This window comes from Miscanthus floridulus, chromosome 19 (assembly GCF_019320115.1).
Source record: "Miscanthus floridulus cultivar M001 chromosome 19, ASM1932011v1, whole genome shotgun sequence".
Taxonomy (NCBI): domain Eukaryota; kingdom Viridiplantae; phylum Streptophyta; class Magnoliopsida; order Poales; family Poaceae; genus Miscanthus; species Miscanthus floridulus.
In genome coordinates this window covers 102,677,088-102,693,729 of record NC_089598.1, presented here as the reverse complement: position 1 = coordinate 102,693,729, position 16,642 = coordinate 102,677,088, and the positions used below count along the sequence as shown (strand labels likewise).

The following is a 16,642-nucleotide window of genomic DNA, read 5'->3' as shown; positions in this document are numbered from 1 at the left end:
AGTCAACAAGTGCTTAGGCACCCAAATGGCTTTAGCACTAGTTTGTGGTGAACACATCACCTTGCTAGTGCTAACTCCATTTGTGGTCTTCCTAAGCTTACCATTATAAACAAATGTGTTCAGCTTAGGAGCATTACCATTTGAGCATTCATAGCTTAGATGCCCCTTTCTTCTACAAGCATAGCATATGCGGCCTTTGTTTGCTCTATGCTTGTTTTGCTTGTATGGACATCTATCAACCTTATGGCCCATATCATTGCATCCATATCATCTTCTTGTTGCAACTTGGGCTTCCTTTCTTGCCTCTTTGTACATTGGGCATTTCTTGGTAGGATGCCCTAATTTCTTGCTCATGAGACAAGCGCTTTGTCCATCACTCTTCATTTGCTTGGCCTCCTTGGTAGAAGCCTTTTGATTGGCGGCTTTAACCTTGTCGGCCCAACTCTTATGTTGACACATTGCCCACTTATGTCCATATAATCCACAACCATAGCATAACCTTTTTTCATGTTTCTTGCTCTTGGTTGTGTTGGCCTTACTTGAAATGTGATTCTTTTGTTGGGCTTTGGAGGAAGCAAGGTTTGAACCCTTCTCAAGCTTTTTCACCATGTTATCACGGTTATCTTGAGAAGGTTGTGCTTTCTCCTTATCCTTCAACCGAATCACATCTTTCTTTAATCTTTTCACCTCTTCTTTGAGCTCTATGTTTTCTATGAGATTTAGCTCAATCGAAGATTGACTTGCTTGAGGAGCACACTTATTAGTACAAGAAATATTTAATTGAGATGGTGTACTAGTGAGTGAATGTGTAAGAGGTTGAGAAAATTTTACTGATGTCATCACAACCTCATGAGCTACCTCAAGCATGATGCTTGATTCTACTACTTTCTCATGAGAGTACTTTAGATGAACATAGTTTGCTTGTAGCACATTATACTTGCTTGATAGTTCATCTAGCCTTGCCTTGAGCTCAAAGTTTTCATTCTCTAGTTGAGAAACACTAGAAGAGGAGTTAGTAACTAAAGCATGCTCAATTGATAATTTTTCATACCTTTCACTTAGAGCCTTTAGTTGTTCCATCTTGGAGATGAGAAACAATTCTTGCTTTTGAAGTGATTTCTCTTGCTTCTCAATCTCTTCTTCAAGCTCATCATTCTTTTCAACTATCTTCATGATGATGAACTTGTCTTTGCGGTTGAGATGATCAAGGTTGTAGTTGTCTTCAACTTCAACATCACTCTCATCTTGATCATCTACTTGTGCTTTCTCCTTTTCTTGATTTTTCTTGTTACTCTTTTTCTTTCTTTTCTTGGCCATGAGACACAAGTGATGAGTATCATAAGATACTGAGGTTGACTCATCACTTGGTCTCCATCGGGCTTGAGCATCATTGCAAACAGCTGCTTGATGGTCTGTTGCCTCGGCCATACTGCATACTGGACACGTCCGGTATGTGCAGGCAGACAGCAAGTCATGCGCTGCTTGCACTTCTTGCTCCAACTCAGCGCTCTTGAGGTTTTGTGAGGCTTCTTCGCTGCATGAAGACACAATGGACATACTTTCCATTGACATGATCTCAAGTGCATCATCACATTTGGATTTTCCATATAAATAAAAAAGTCTAGTCCAAATGAGATGAGCACTCTCTGGAGGTGGTTGTCCATTAAAGATTGCCTCATCTTGAACCTCTACACTTAATGTACTCAACATGATATTAATAGCTTAAGCATTAAGTTGCACGCATATCTCTTCCTCTTTTGATAAATTTTTGTAGTTGCTCTAATCAACTATAGGAAGAGGTATGCTTGCATCCACAATATGCTCAACAAGAGGATTAATATCCCTAAAAGCATTGAGTACATGAATTGACTAAGGTAGAAAGTTTGAACCATCATTTTGGAGAAGCACCGGCTCCAACTCGATAGGCGTCGACATCCTTTTCTCATGGCGGTGAAGCTTTAGGTGAGAACCTCGCTCTGATACCAATTGAAAGGACCTAGAATGCCGCCTAGAGGGGGGGTGAATAGGCGTTTCTGAAAATTAACACCTTTAAATGCGGAAACGATTAGTAAAGGGAGTTTCCATAATAAAGAGTAGTACCACCCCTCACAAGTTAGCCACAGAGTATACAAGGTGTAAAGAATATATCTAGAAGCTACAACCCTGCAACACAAAGTTAGAACAGAGAATAAATGTATTCAGCACAGGCAGGAAATACAGGACGTGTTCGGTATGAATACCGGACATGTCCGGTATACACGAATTCTACAGAACAGCACCAAACTTGCTCCTTTTGATTTCTATCTTCGAGCCAAACTGCAGGTACCTACTAGAGATGACTATATACACAGTGAACCTGCACAAGAGCTGGAGCAACACAAATATCAAATGAAATGCGAATTGAGACATGATATTTGTTTTACCGAAGTTCAGACTCGTTTGAGTCCTACTCTCCGTTGAGGGGACTGTGGGTGACCCAGCGAAGGTCAGCCCTAGAGGGTACCACGAAGGTCACTCTAGCCGGAGTCTTTTCTAACTCCTTTTCCTCCTTCCACTAGTTGATTCTGAGGCGGCGGAATCGATCGTTATAAACTTTCCGAGGCACACCACAATCTCTCGGGTGCTCTCCGGTGACGCCTAGCCGTCTAGGACCGAAGAGTCCAAAAGTAACAAATGCGAATCACAAAATAGACAATATGCACAAGTGCTCAAGTGGTTGGATTGCTCTCTTTTTGAATTTCACTCAACCCACAATTTGATTTGGCAAATTTGATCAATCACTCACTAAGAGATGGTTGGGAGAGTTGACAAGGCTAAAAAATGTGTGTAGCAACCAGCAGAATCAGCAGCCTCCAAAGGTGAAGGCTTGGGGGTATTTATAGCCCCTTGGAAAAACTAGCCGTTTTATAGCCGTTGCCATACCGGACACGTCCGGTATGACCTATACTGTGCCAACGGTAACTAAGTTACAGTGATGTTGTGAGGCATCGAAACTCCCGATGAATGCCGAGACTTCTGACTGTCGAAACTCCTGACTCACGTCGAAACTCCTGACCCTCAGCATATTTGAAAACTAAGTAACCGAGTTGAAGTTTGTGAGGTGTCGGAACTCCCGACTCTTGCCAGAACTTCTGACCATCGGAACTCCCGACTCTGAAGGCATTTGAAAACTAGCCGTTGGCCTCTGGTCATCCATACCGGACACGTCCGGTATGAATACCGGACACGTCCGGTATGACCACCACAGTGAACTCTCCAAGTCAGTTAAAGCACGAGATGTTGGAACTCCCGACCGTCGAAACTCCCGACTTACGTCGGAACTCCCGACGAACCAACTCAAGAACAACAATTTTACCTTTGCTGGGCAAATACCGGACACGTCCGGTATTGCCAGACCAGCAAGAAATTAGTTAGCTCTTTTGTCTCTCAAATACTCAAAACTCACATGGGTTAGCTTAAGCACTTATGAAACATTATCTATCAACATGATGCATCCCTCTTAATAGTACGGCATATCTATTAAACTCAAGATTAAAGGAAAAACGAATTTATACCGCTTAAGTTGATCTCTTTTGAATTAATGCCATCTCTTTCAATCTTCATCAAGTAAGGGTGGCAACATGTTGATATTGATCTTGTCACTTGAGCATAGCCATCTTGAGCACATGACTTGATTCCATTCATCAAATATGAATAACTCCAAATGCATCAAGTCACTTCAAACACTTTGTCCAATATAGATTTGATCCTCCACATCAATATGACCATTGTAGCTTGATTAGTACCTCAACTAAATGCAAGTACTTCCTTTTTCACCTTAGCTAGGTTCTTCGGCCGCCAAGCCGTCGCTTGCCCTTCACCCTTGTTTAGTACATCGAAGCCTTTCCTTGCTATCTTCACCATCTCAAGCCATCAAGTCACATCTTGTGTTGAATCAACCATTCATTTGTATTGTTATCTTTTTTCATTTCAATTTAGCAAGCTTCAAATATGAGACCATTCCATATGCAATCCCTCATGTCTCATTAATTAATTCTTATGAGCTTGCTTTCACATAGAACATGGAAATCCCATAATAAATAAGCCTTTGCATGAATTCCATTTGTATTGTTGTCTTGTGCTTTCAGAGAGAGAACAATGGAAGCTTTACAGCATACAACTCAGACCCAACCATTGTCCAAATAGCTCCTTGAGAACGGTCCAACATGCCATTCCTTCCCGAACAACTTAGCAAATAGGGAGAACCGAGCGTAGCTCGGGTGGCAAGGCCCAGTGGTTGGGACCTTACCGGCTAGAGATCGAGCCCTCGTGGCTGCATTTTTCTGGTCTCTCACCGGGGTTCGTCCTAAAAAATAACTCTATTGCCTCTCGCACGTGGAGCCATAAAGGGAATACGACACGCCTCGTCGTCTATGGATCTATGGATGGACCCGGTGATCTCACAAAGGACGTGATCTAGTGATCTGAGTATAGTTGTAGGTTTGTTTGTGTACGCGTGGTGTGAGTGTGTGGTGTGTGTGTGTAGGGTTGGTGTGAGTCCGTACATGAACATATACTACAGTTTTACCCAGATGAGAGGCGTTGAAAAAAAACTTAGCAAATAGGCTTTCCTTGCCGGACCGATGAGGCTAGACTCTCTCTCACATGACCAGATTCACGACAGCCCAACCGGTCCGTGGGCCTTTGTCGTAGAGGTTCACGGGCCGGGACTCGATAAACAAACGGCCCCACCTGCGATTGCTTGTATATTGTATCAGAAATCTCCTACAACTAAAAAGAACAAAGTGTGGATATTTTTTGGTACGACATTTGTTTTGGTTCGTCCGTTTGCCCACGTCTGCGATTGAATATTACCTGTTATGTGATGAGGAATCACGACAAAATAGGAAGTAGAAAATTATTATACTATCTATATATACCTTGCATGTTTACATGCACCAGCATACATGGCAACGAGCAAAAGAAAAGAGAATTAACACAGAAGGAAAGAGATTTAAGACAAAAGGAACCTCTTTGCATTTCTGATAACCTTGCCAAATATGCCTACATTTAATTACTTCCCCTCTTTGCATTTGCAAAAGGACAGCTTTTTTCTCCTTTTATTTGGTTTCACACTCACGTGTCTCATCACCCTCACTTGCTGTTTTAGGTAGCGTGCCCGTGCGTTGCTATGGGACAACTAAATCTTTTGTACTAAAAACATACGGATCGCACGATAAGATAACAATACTGTTAAATTAAATACCGACGTTAAAGTGATATTTAATTTAAAAAGCAAAGTTCGTGAAATTAACACAGTCACGGAGAGCGCGGCGTCGCAGGCTCACAAACTCTACTATATAGACTTTTTTGTGATATGGCTATGATAATATTTTATATCGGCAGAAAGAATTCTCCGATATCTATTTCTTTCATGCGTCAATAAATCCATGAATAAGTTCCGCTGCATCTTCATATAATCATGTACACACAAGTTCAAGTATATATGTAAATATTAGTGCTTGTCACATGGATAATACTGCGTGTCTTAAAAAATCTCTCATAAAATTTGAAAACAAAGTATGTTGTACTCACCGTATAAATATGTGTGGCTTTAGGACTATTCCACACATACATATATTGTAGAATAAGGTATCCACTTAAGTGTCTGTTCCAAGATGTTGAATTAGGTGTTGTAATTCTTAATTTCGACACATTTTCAGGTTAAGGCAACTAATGATGACACTTTTTTTAGTGGTGCATAATTTTATAGTGCACCTGAGTAAGGATAAGTTAGCACTGCAAAGGCTCAGAAAAGCTACTGAGAAGGCCAATGTTGAGTTTTCCTCCACTATGCATACTAAAACCTATATCTTCGTTTATCATTGCCGATGCTTTTGATGCAAAGCAATTCAACATTACCATGAACAGATATAAGTTTGAGTCTCTTGTGAGCAATCTCATAGAGGGACTCTCATCCTTTATGTGATCTGCCTCAAGGATATTGGCAGGACGATGGACCCATGTTGAAATGTCGTACCAAAAAATATCCACGTTTTGTCCATGATTTATTTTCTATGAATACATGCGGGTACTATGATAACACTAACTACACCAAATGAAAGATTAGAGAGAATTTGCATTGCCTCCAAAAGAATTTATTTGTTAAATTCTTTGGACTCTACAGGTAGTTTTGAAATATCTGTTTACATGTCTTACCTCATATCCTAATTCAAAATTTTATAGTTTAATTAGAATATTTAGGTGATTGTATATATATAATATTCAATATAAGAATAATATATGCATGATCTTCTTAAAAGATTTCTACAGTGTAAAAACATCTTCGTTTTTCATGCATGCCCGTGCTAACGCTACGGTAAAAATAAAAGGACAATATATCAATTAAAAAATAAAAACAAAACTCGTGCTTAAAGTCAAAGAGATAAATTATGGATGCTTAAATTTTGTCATCCATTATCTATCGACGTGCCTATAAAATAGATTGAATGAACAATTAAACATAGATAGAAAACTAAATTAATGAAAGGATCATTGCAAGACATCAATCATCTCATAGCTTCGGACAATATCGCAAAGCTACTAAAAACTGTAACCATGCCCTCACCTCAAACATTGTGCAGATAAATGGATTACAATGAAAGAAACGGATATCAGAAATTTCTTCCTGTCAATATAAAACATTATCTTAGCCGCATCACGAAAATGTCTATAAAGTAGAGTTTATGAGCCTGCGACGCCACGCACTCCGTGACTATGTTAAATTCATAAACTTTGCTTTTTGGATTAAATATCACTTTAACATTGGTATTTAATTTTTACAGTATTGTTATCTTATCGTGCGATCCGTGTGTTTTTAGTATAAATTGTTAGTTATTCCATAGCAACGCACGGGCACGCTACCTATCCAGATAAATAGATCACAATAAAAGAAATGGATATCAGAGATTTCTTCCTATCAATATAAAATATTATCTTACCCACATCACGGAAATATCTATAAAGTAGAGTTTATGAGCCTGCGATGCTGCGCACTCCGTGACTGTGTTAAATTCATAAACTTTACTTTTTGGATTAAATATCACTTTAACGTTGGTATTTAATTTTTACAGTATTGTTATCTTATCGTACGATCAGTGTATTTTTAGTATAAATTATTAGTTATCCCATAGCAACGCACGGGCACGCTACTTAGTTAGAAAAAAAAGAAAAAAAAAAGGAAAAGATGATGCGTGGAGTGGAATGGAACACTTGCGCACGGGCGACTGGACTCTGACTTTGGACTCTGGAGGAACGCAGGATCACGCTGATCGTGCTGTTACGTACAGGACACAAGCAACTAGTTAGTTATTCAAAAAGTTAGTTTATCCAGCGCTTCAGCAGGACAGAACGTACATGCACGTGGCATATAGCCAGGCGTTCGGTCTGATATTATTTTGTGTTGATTGAACGAGCACTCCCGGAAGTAGTTACTTACATAATCAATAAATCACGTTACGTATCTATACATACTCATTTATCAGTTTAAGTATGTTGACATACTAATATTAAGATACTTCAGATCTTTACTATGTGATTTTTTTTTCAAAAGAGCACATATTTTTTAATATATTATATAATACTATGATAGTAGCATATAAAATAAATATAACCATATACTTTAAGTATACATACATACTTATCATTCATAGTATCCTAGATTGTATAGTATAATGATATACTCCATCTACGTATATTTCGTTGGGCCATATACGTCCTAAATCTAGAGATATACACATAGAAATAACTACCCCTAGGAGTAGAAAATAATTTCCATATATATATATATATAGAGAGAGAAATTTTTTCCTACTCACTGAGAGTAGTTACTGCCTTCTCTAACCCCGCACAAATACACCCGCCTCCTCACATTTGACCGGTGTCAGATTGCCTAGCGGGTTAACAAGCAACCCTGTTTGAGAACGCGGACAACACCCGTGTGTGTGTATATATAGGGAGAGTATATTCAGTAGCCAGCTACAAAATAAGTTATTCTGTAGCCACCTCCATTTACGATAATTTTATATACTAATTTACGATAATGTCAATACATATTTACGATAGTTGGGTTACTATAACACATGGGGGTATTTACCATAACGTTATAGTAAACCACTTAGTAAGGAGTTACTGTAATATCGTAAATTAACATAGTAATTATCGTAACTCAAAAGTGACTATAGAATAAGTTATTTTATAGCCAGCTACAGGGTAGTAGTTCTCTTATATATATATATATATACACACACGCATGGGTTACGGTATTCTATATCTGCTTGTGACTTAACCTTCTGTTGATGTGATATAATGGTTGCTGCCTGGCTGCACAACGAAATGCGGTACAGGGCAGCTTAGCATTTGCTTAATCCGCTGTCTAATGAGTCACAAGCACAGCAAAGGATACCAGTTGACGTCATATTCGCTTGGCTTATAAGCCGTACCTTTTCAGCCAACGAACAATATTTTTCTCTCACAACAAATCAACCGACAATATTTTCGGCTATGGCTTATCAGCCAAGGAAACATGACATGAGTTCGGTACTACTACTACTGAAGCGACACACACTCACTCGAGGAGTACCTGGCAGTGACAGGCCGGCCATTGGCACGTCCATGTGGAGAGAGCCGATCGAGTGTAGTGGAGCGCGCGCATATATTGTGCACGGTGCACTTTGAAGATTAGGTTTGGAAATTGTGCAGGTGATGATCTATCTGATGCCGATGGCGCAAGGCGCATTATATCGATCGATCGAATGCAACATAATAACATAACACGGTGGTGGTGAAGATGATGCCGCGCCGCGCGTCTAGTGCTAATGGTGCGTGGTGACTGGTGACTGGTGACCGGTGGCACATAACGATCGGCACCGGTGGAACGGTGTACCGAGTCCACGTGCAACGGGGCAACGTATCAGCATTGTCCACGGCAAAAGCAGATGGGGCTGGCCATCAGCCTTGGACAACTGACTCCACAGATTAAGTTTGATATGGTTTTCGGGTAGAAGAAAAACAGTGAAGTGAAGTGTAGCAGCTAGCTAGTATCATCTATCTCGGATAATGTTTAACCTGCTGGATGGATAGCGGTGAAGTGAGGTAGCTAGTGACCATATCTTTACTCTCACCACTAATTAAGGTCATGTTTGGTTCTGCTCTGGCTCCGCTCAACACCACAGAAGCCGGAGCCCGAGCAAAAGTATTTGAATCGTGGCTTCGCCTATGTACACGTACGTGGTCGTAATCATCAAAACGGTTCCAGCTCCTCTTCCACTATCTCAGACGCACTCGTCATGTTCGGCCATTTCAGCCGGAGCTAGAGCTGGAGCCGGAGCGGCACCAAACAAGACCGTATCTAAGCGCCTAGCATAAAAATATTCCTTTTGTCCTAAAATATAATATATGTATGTGTTTTAAATTCAAACTTTGACTAGTAATTAATCTAATCAAACAAAAAAGTTTGTACTACAAAGGTACTTACAATGGAGTTGTACCTAGAAATATTCTTTAATGATCAAGCTTTTGTTGTCAGAAATAATATATTGTAAGATAAATTATCAGTTAAAGTGTGATCTTGTATTTAGAAATATTTTTTAATGATCGAACTTTTATTGTTAGAAACAATAAATTATAAGATAAATTATCGGTTAAAGTGTGATCTTGAAGATAGAGCAATTATCGAGTTACACCATGATTTATATTTTAGGATAGATGGAGCAATGGATAAATCACCAATTAAATCATTGACACAGGTAGTTTACAGGGACTACTCACTAGTTGTGCCTCTGGGCGTTGGTACGAGGATTGTAGTACAAACTACATTCCTAAGACACTGATTCTATCGTTGCCGCTTTACTAGTATAACTCTCGCCTAGGTTGCTGAGGTCAGGGTGAAAGCTTGTACGACGACGTTTCTTGGAGGCATCCTCTTCATACATCTTCTCCTACCATGCTGGAATTATAGGTGAAATTTTTTCCATGATGGGCTAGCTTGTCGATGTCTTTCTTGAAGGCATCGCTAGGCCTTTCAGTTCCAAGAAGTTTTTGTTGCTAGTTTGGTTCTTAGGTTGAGTTGTTCATAGTTGCTTTAGTTGTTAGCTAGATGCCAGTGTAGTTGATTTTCTAGTTGGATCATTTTCGACCAAAGTTGGCTTAGGGTTGAGCAAGTAGTGAGGTAAAGTTGTTAGAGGCTTTTATATATATGCCATTAAAAAAGTTTGTAATTACACACAAGCCATTAAAAAAATTGACCGTATACGAGTGTCATCGTTCTGAACTTCTTTGCTCTCCAAGTCATTCCGTCGGTGTTGAAGGGTCAAGATGGCGACTAGAGGGGGGGTTGAATAGTTTTTTCTAAAACTTAATCGCGTCGGCTAACCGATACAAATGCGGAATTAAAACTATCGGTCTAGCCAAGACTATACCCCACTATATATGTTCACTGGCACCTTGCAAAGATAACAATTATGCAACAAAGGTGCTGGGCTAGCTAGAGCTCACTTAACCAATTCTAGGAGCAAGGTCACACAAACCTATGCCACTAGTACTTTAAGCAACAAGGGAGCTTCTACACATGCTAGTAAGCAAAAGCACAAAGCCACCTAATACTTACTAACAATGCTCAATAACAAGACAACCAATGCCAAATTAGAGAGCGCAATTACTTAGCTACACAAACTAAGCAATGCGACTAACAAGGTTATACAAACCAAATTAGCCACGCAAGGGAGCTACTTCTATGCTACACAAGCAAGAAGATAACTAGTAAGCTACACAAGCTAACTAATTACAAGAGCAACTACACAAGCACAATGTATATGAAAGTAATTACAAGCTTATGTAACGAGGATGCAAACCAACGAGAAGAACAAGGTTGACACGGTGATTTTTCTCCCGAGGTTCACGTGTTTGCCAACACGCTAGTCCCCGTTGTGTCGACCGCTCACTTGGTGGTTCGGCGGCTAATTAGCATCACCCGCTAAGCCCGCACGTCGGGCGCCGCAAGAACCTATCCTTGAGTGAGGGTAGCTCAATGACACGCTTTACTAAAGTTGCTCTTCGTGACTCTCGCGGGGCGAGCACAAATACCCCTCACAAGCACTTCTCCGGAGCGCCGCACAAGCTTCTTGCGCGCTTCGACGGAGACCACCACCAAGCCGTCTAGGAGGTGGCAACCTCCAAGAGTAACAAGCACCACCGGCTTGCAACTCGATCACCTAGTGCCACTCGATGCAACCTCACGATGCAATCACACTAGAATCGCTCTCTCACACTATCGGATGATCACTAATTCACTATCATGTAAGTGTGAGATGGAGGGCTCCCAAGCACTACCACATAAGCCACCAAGGCTCTAGTGTGCTCCGCTACCGGCCCAAGGCCGACCATGGCCTCTATTTATAACCCCACATACAAATAGAGTTGTTACCCCTTCACTGGGCAAAAGTCGGGCTGACTGGACGCTAGACCTCAGCGTCCGGTCGCCCGCAGATGGCCACGTGTCCCGATTCCAACGGTCACTTGACCTGATCGGACGCAGCAGCTTCATCTGACCGGACGCAGAAACCCCAGCGTCCGGTCGTTTCCAGTAAGGTACCAGTCATGACCGGACGCGTCCGGTCGGACGTGATTGGACGCAGCACCAGCGTCCGGTCACTCTCCAGCTTCTCCGCTCTGCCTGCGCCACCATACATTACTCTGACCGGACGCAGGACCCCAGCGTCCGGTCACTACGTGACCAGCGTCCGGTCCACTCTGTAAGACCCGTCTTTTCTGTCTAGGGCGCCGGTGACACCGTCGGACTGTCCGCACTCTACGGGCGGACACTCCGCCGGTGGAGTTCCTTCACCAAGTTGATCCACATCAACTCCAACTTCATCTCCTTTGTAAATGTGCCAACACCACCAAGTGTACACCACCGTGTGTATGTGTGTTAGCATTTTCACAATCATTTCTCAAAGGATGTTAGCCACTCAACTTGCCACGCCACTCGATCCTAGCGACGATGCAAAGTTAGATCACTCGAGTGGCACTAGATGACCGATATGCAAACAAGTTTGCTCCTCTTGATAGTATGGCCATCTATCCTAAACCCGGTCATAAACTTCTCTACACACCTATGACCGGTGAAATGAAATGCCCTAGGTTATACCTTTGCCTTGCGCATTCCATTTCATCTCCTCCAACATCGATGCAACACATGCACCAACATGATCGACAATGATATGATCCACTTCATATCATCACGTGATCATATTGGTTCATCGATCTTGACTTCACTTGCTCTTCACCGTTGCCATCGTCCATCGGCGCCAAGTCTTGCTCAAGCTTCACCACCCCGCGGTCCATCACTCCAAAGCCTTCGACTTGCCCTTCACGCTTGCAACCGGCCCATCAAGCCAAGTCTTGTCTTGATCTTCTCCACCTTGATCATATGACTCAATGTCATGTCTCATGTGCATTTAAGCTCCTTCATCACCACATGTGTGAGCTTTGCAACATCTCCAAGCCATTTTCACCTTCATGGCATATGTTGCTCACACACATGTACCTGTGGACTAATCACCTGTGTATCTCACATAAACACAATTAGTCCACCTAAGTTGTCACTCAATTACCAAAACCAAACAAGGACCTTTCAGGTGTTCTGTTCGTTTTTCACCGTTTGGGAGTCCTGACAAGTGGGTCAGGTCAGTCAAAACGTCCATAATGCCCTCTCATCCCTACCCTCTCTCTCAAACTCTCTCTCTCTCTCCCAAACTCTCTCTCTTCTCACATAAACACAATTAGTCCACCTAAGTTGTCACTCAATTACCAAAACCAAACAAAGACCTTTCAGGTGTTCTGTTCGTTTTTCACCGTTTGTGAGTCCTGACAAGTGGGTCAGGTCAGTCAAAACGTCAATAATGCCCTCTCATCCCTACCCTCTCTCTCAAACTCTCTCTCTCTCTCTCTCTCTCTCCCAAACTCTCTCTCTTCTCGTGCGTGCGGGGCAGAGCTTGCCCGCGTCCGCGCTCGCGGCGGCCGGGGCTAGGCTGGGCGGCCGCGTGGAGCAGCGGCGCCGAGGCGGTCACCGCGGCCGCGAGCTCGCGCGCGTTAGCCTAGATGAGGTGGCGCTATGGTCGGAGTGGAGCTGCCCCCCGTGCGGCTGCCCCCCGAACATGGTGACGACGCCGACGGCGGCGGCCACCTTGAGGATGGCCACGGCCAGAGTGGCCACCATCAGCAGCACCGCCATCTCCTTCTTCTTGGCCGCAGAGCGCGCGGCGGCACAGCGCGGCAGGCACGCCCACGGCCGCGAGCACGAGCGCTGATGGAGGGGATGGCGGCCGCGAGCTCGAGCGCGAGCTCCGCCGAGCGGGGCTCTGCCGGCCACAAGCGCGAGGGGAAGCCGGGCGTGGATGAGGACGCCGCTGCCGGAGGGGATGGCGGCTGCGAGCGTGAGCGCGAGGCTAGGCGTGGACGACGCTGCCGCTGGCGGAGGGGATAGGCGGCCGTGAGTGCGAGCGTGAGGCCGGGCGTGGACGCCGCCGCCGCTGACGGAGGGGATGGCGGCCGCGAGCTCGAGCGTGAGCTCCGCCGACCGCGGACGTGAGCTCCGCCGAGTGCAGGCTACAAGCGCGAGTGCGAGCTCCGCCGGGCGCGGACGCGAGCGCGAGCGCAAGCGTGAGCTCCGCCAGCCTCGGACGCGAGCACCGCCGGCCTCGGACGCGAGCGCGAGCGGTGTGGACTAAAGAAGCAAGGGGATAGGATGAGAGAAGGGTATTTTGGACCTTTATACTGACCGGGCCCACATATAGACGTGAAAAACGAACAGAACACCGACGGAATGGCTCGGAGAGCAAAGAAGTTCAGAACGATGGCACTCGTGTGTGGTCAAATTTTTTAATGGCTTGTGTGTAATTACAAACTTTTTAATGGCATACATGTAAAAGCCTCCTTTGGTTTGGACGACGTTCCATAGTTTGTTCAACAAGATTAGTGGTACACTCTCCCAATTGTGTGGATATTAGGCCCAATTTTTTCTCAAAAAGCTAGGTAGACATTTATATTTATATTTTCTCCATCTAATAAAAATCGTGGCAAAGTTTTTGTCCGTCACTTTAAAAATAAGCTTGCCTTGTTGACGAGCTTGTTTTCTACACCAACTTGAGAGAGTGGTACACATGCATGACTATTGACTTGGTAACCTTGCAGCATCACGAAGACTTAAAACTTCTCTTTTTTTTTCTGAAGTAGAAAATGGTAAAACTATTAGACCAAATTCAAAAAAAGGTCTAAAGAATGCAAGGCATCATAAGCTCTAGTGGAGCACTCAATGCTATTGCTAGGTAGGGCCTCTGCCATACTTTCATTTTGGTGCATCATTTTCTCAGCTTCTAAATCATGATTTTCTCTAGTGTGTTTTTTCCATTATGTCTCTACCATGAATGGAGCCTTACAGAGCTCTATTGGTTTAGTTGTGCTACACTTTAATTTGTATCCATCATCCACCACTGATCAGCTCTAGGGAATTCAAGGTTTTTAGATACTTGGAGGTTGGGACTTTACACTCTCCTCGGAGAAAGGATTGCCGGATGCTTGATACCCAACATCTTCTGGACTTGACTGCATGCACCTGTGTCCATGTTAATCTATATACGTTGAGGTGGATTAGAGTAAAATTTAGTTTATTTTATCTCAATCCATTTGAACACACATATAGATTGACGTAGATACGAGTGCGTCCAAACAAACTCTTAGATAGCAGATTCTTCAAAGTAGCCAAAATTTTTAAGCAGCCAGTATATCTCAGAAAAAATTCTTTGGGACAAAAGCTGTCGTGCGATACCGCCAAAGACATGAGGCCACTGAATCAACGCCATCAACTTATTATAATTACAGCCGTGATAGACTTATATATATACTCTTACATATAGTATATACTGTAATACGGATACATACATACATACATACATACATATATATATATATATATATATATATATATATATATATAATATATATATATATATATATATATATATATATATATATATATATATATATATATATATATATATATCATCAAATGATGTGAATCGGCCAGCGAGGCTAACCAACTAACTACACAGCTGCTCGCTGGTTCGGGAACCGGCAGTCGCGGCGTATCTCGCCGGTGGCCGCCTTCTTGGTCCCGATTCTACCGAGCTTGGTGATCGCCGCCACGAAGTCGACGAAGAAGGCGCCCTGGTTGGACGCGTAGTTGTCGACGGCGCCACGGGACCTCTGGTCGCTGTACAACACCTGGTCGGTGCCCAGGAGCCCCCTGCCTCCCTGCAGGTTCCCGTAGAAGGCGTTGTCGAAGCTCACCGGCGTGGGGTCTAAGAACGCGAAGCCTCCGCTGGGGTTGGAGCCGCAGGTGCCGCGCAGCTGCGACGCGAGGCCCTGGTCCATGCTTGGGTCGCTGCGTATCCTGTACTGGAAGAAGGGGCAGTCCGCAGCGCCGAGGGTGTGCGCACCTGGTCGAATTGGAGTGCGGGCGTGCAAGGTCATCAGGGTCGGTTAGCAGGCTGGCAATTCCGAGACGAGCTAAGTGAGACGATGGATGAGGAGCCGGCGGTGCCGGCCGTTTACCTAGGAGGGCGATCATTTCGGCCTGGGAGAAGCCGAGGCCGGAGAAGAAGGAGTTGAGCTGGTCCAGGGTGAAGTTGACGCTCGGCAGCCGGACGCTGTCCCTGGTCGACACCCTGCCGTCGAACCGGCCGAGCTGCACCTGGTAGTACGGCCCGCCACTCTGCAACCGATGCATGCAGAAAGTTAGTTGCATCATCATGCACAGCATATATGTAACTGACGACAAGATTTTATTCTTTTTGAACGACCAAGTAGCAACACGACTGACAGCATGGAAGCTGACGAATAGCACATACCAGGTAGACGGCTTCTCTGGCTGCGAGGGCCATGATGTCCGCGCACGACACCTTGTACTGGCACTGCTGGTTGCTGTCTACGGCGGCCTTGGCGCTCAGAATGGCCTGAAACCCATCCGGCTTGAGCGACTGGTTGGCGGTGTTCCGCCACTCGTAGTCGCCATTCGAGTTCACGATCATGATCGACGCGTCGCAGCCCTGCATCCGCATGCATCAGAAGAAGGCGATCGAGCTCGGTCAATCGGCAGCATGCGTGCTAGCAGGGAGCTAGCAGCTGGGATATAAGTAGTATGTGCGTGCGTACCCTGACGGCGCAGTCGTGGAAGAAGAGCCTGAGCGCGGCGGGCGCGGCGATCTGGGACTGCGCCATGGACTGCCTGACGGAGCCCCGGACGATGGTCTCGAGGTTGGGGCAGGTGCTGGCGTAGTAGTCCGTCCTCAGCTGCGCGATGGCGGACGGCGGCGTGAGCGCCGCGGACACGACGACGGCGACAAACAAGACCAGCCTAAGCCTCGCCATCGATGAATGAATAATACACACGACTCTCTCTCTCTCTCTCTCTCTCTCTCTCTCTCCGGCAGCTTGGCTTTCAAATTCAAGCTGTTGTTTGTTGCGTGCGTTTTCCAAAAGCGTGGCAGCTGGCCGTAGGTAGTTATTTCGTTCGATCGAGGCTGGTCGAAATCAAGCGATATGGTGG

The 16,642-nt window shown here is 44.3% G+C and overlaps 1 protein-coding gene across 1 annotated transcript; it reads right to left on the bottom strand.

The window, feature by feature from the left end:
- Nucleotides 1–15,092: 15,092 nt before the first annotated feature.
- On the bottom strand, nucleotides 15,093–16,630 carry LOC136528937 (peroxidase 45-like). Its single transcript, XM_066521947.1, has 4 exons — nucleotides 16,249–16,630; nucleotides 15,945–16,142; nucleotides 15,649–15,808; nucleotides 15,093–15,533 (listed from the first exon to the last, which is right to left on the bottom strand). The coding sequence occupies exons 1-4, from the start codon at nucleotides 16,462–16,464 to the stop codon at nucleotides 15,139–15,141; spliced, it is 969 nt and encodes a 322-aa protein (XP_066378044.1). The 5' UTR covers nucleotides 16,465–16,630; the 3' UTR covers nucleotides 15,093–15,138.
- Nucleotides 16,631–16,642: the final 12 nt, after the last annotated feature.

Coding starts and splice junctions, on each gene's coding strand:
- LOC136528937 (XM_066521947.1), bottom strand. CDS start 16,464: ATGGCGAGGCTTAGGCTGGTCTTGTTTGTCGCCGTCGTCGTGTCCGCG. Junction 16,143..16,248: donor TCCACGACTGCGCCGTCAGG/GTACGCACGCAC, acceptor ATGCGGATGCAG/GGCTGCGACGCGTCGATCAT. Junction 15,809..15,944: donor CCAGAGAAGCCGTCTACCTG/GTATGTGCTATT, acceptor CATCGGTTGCAG/AGTGGCGGGCCGTACTACCA.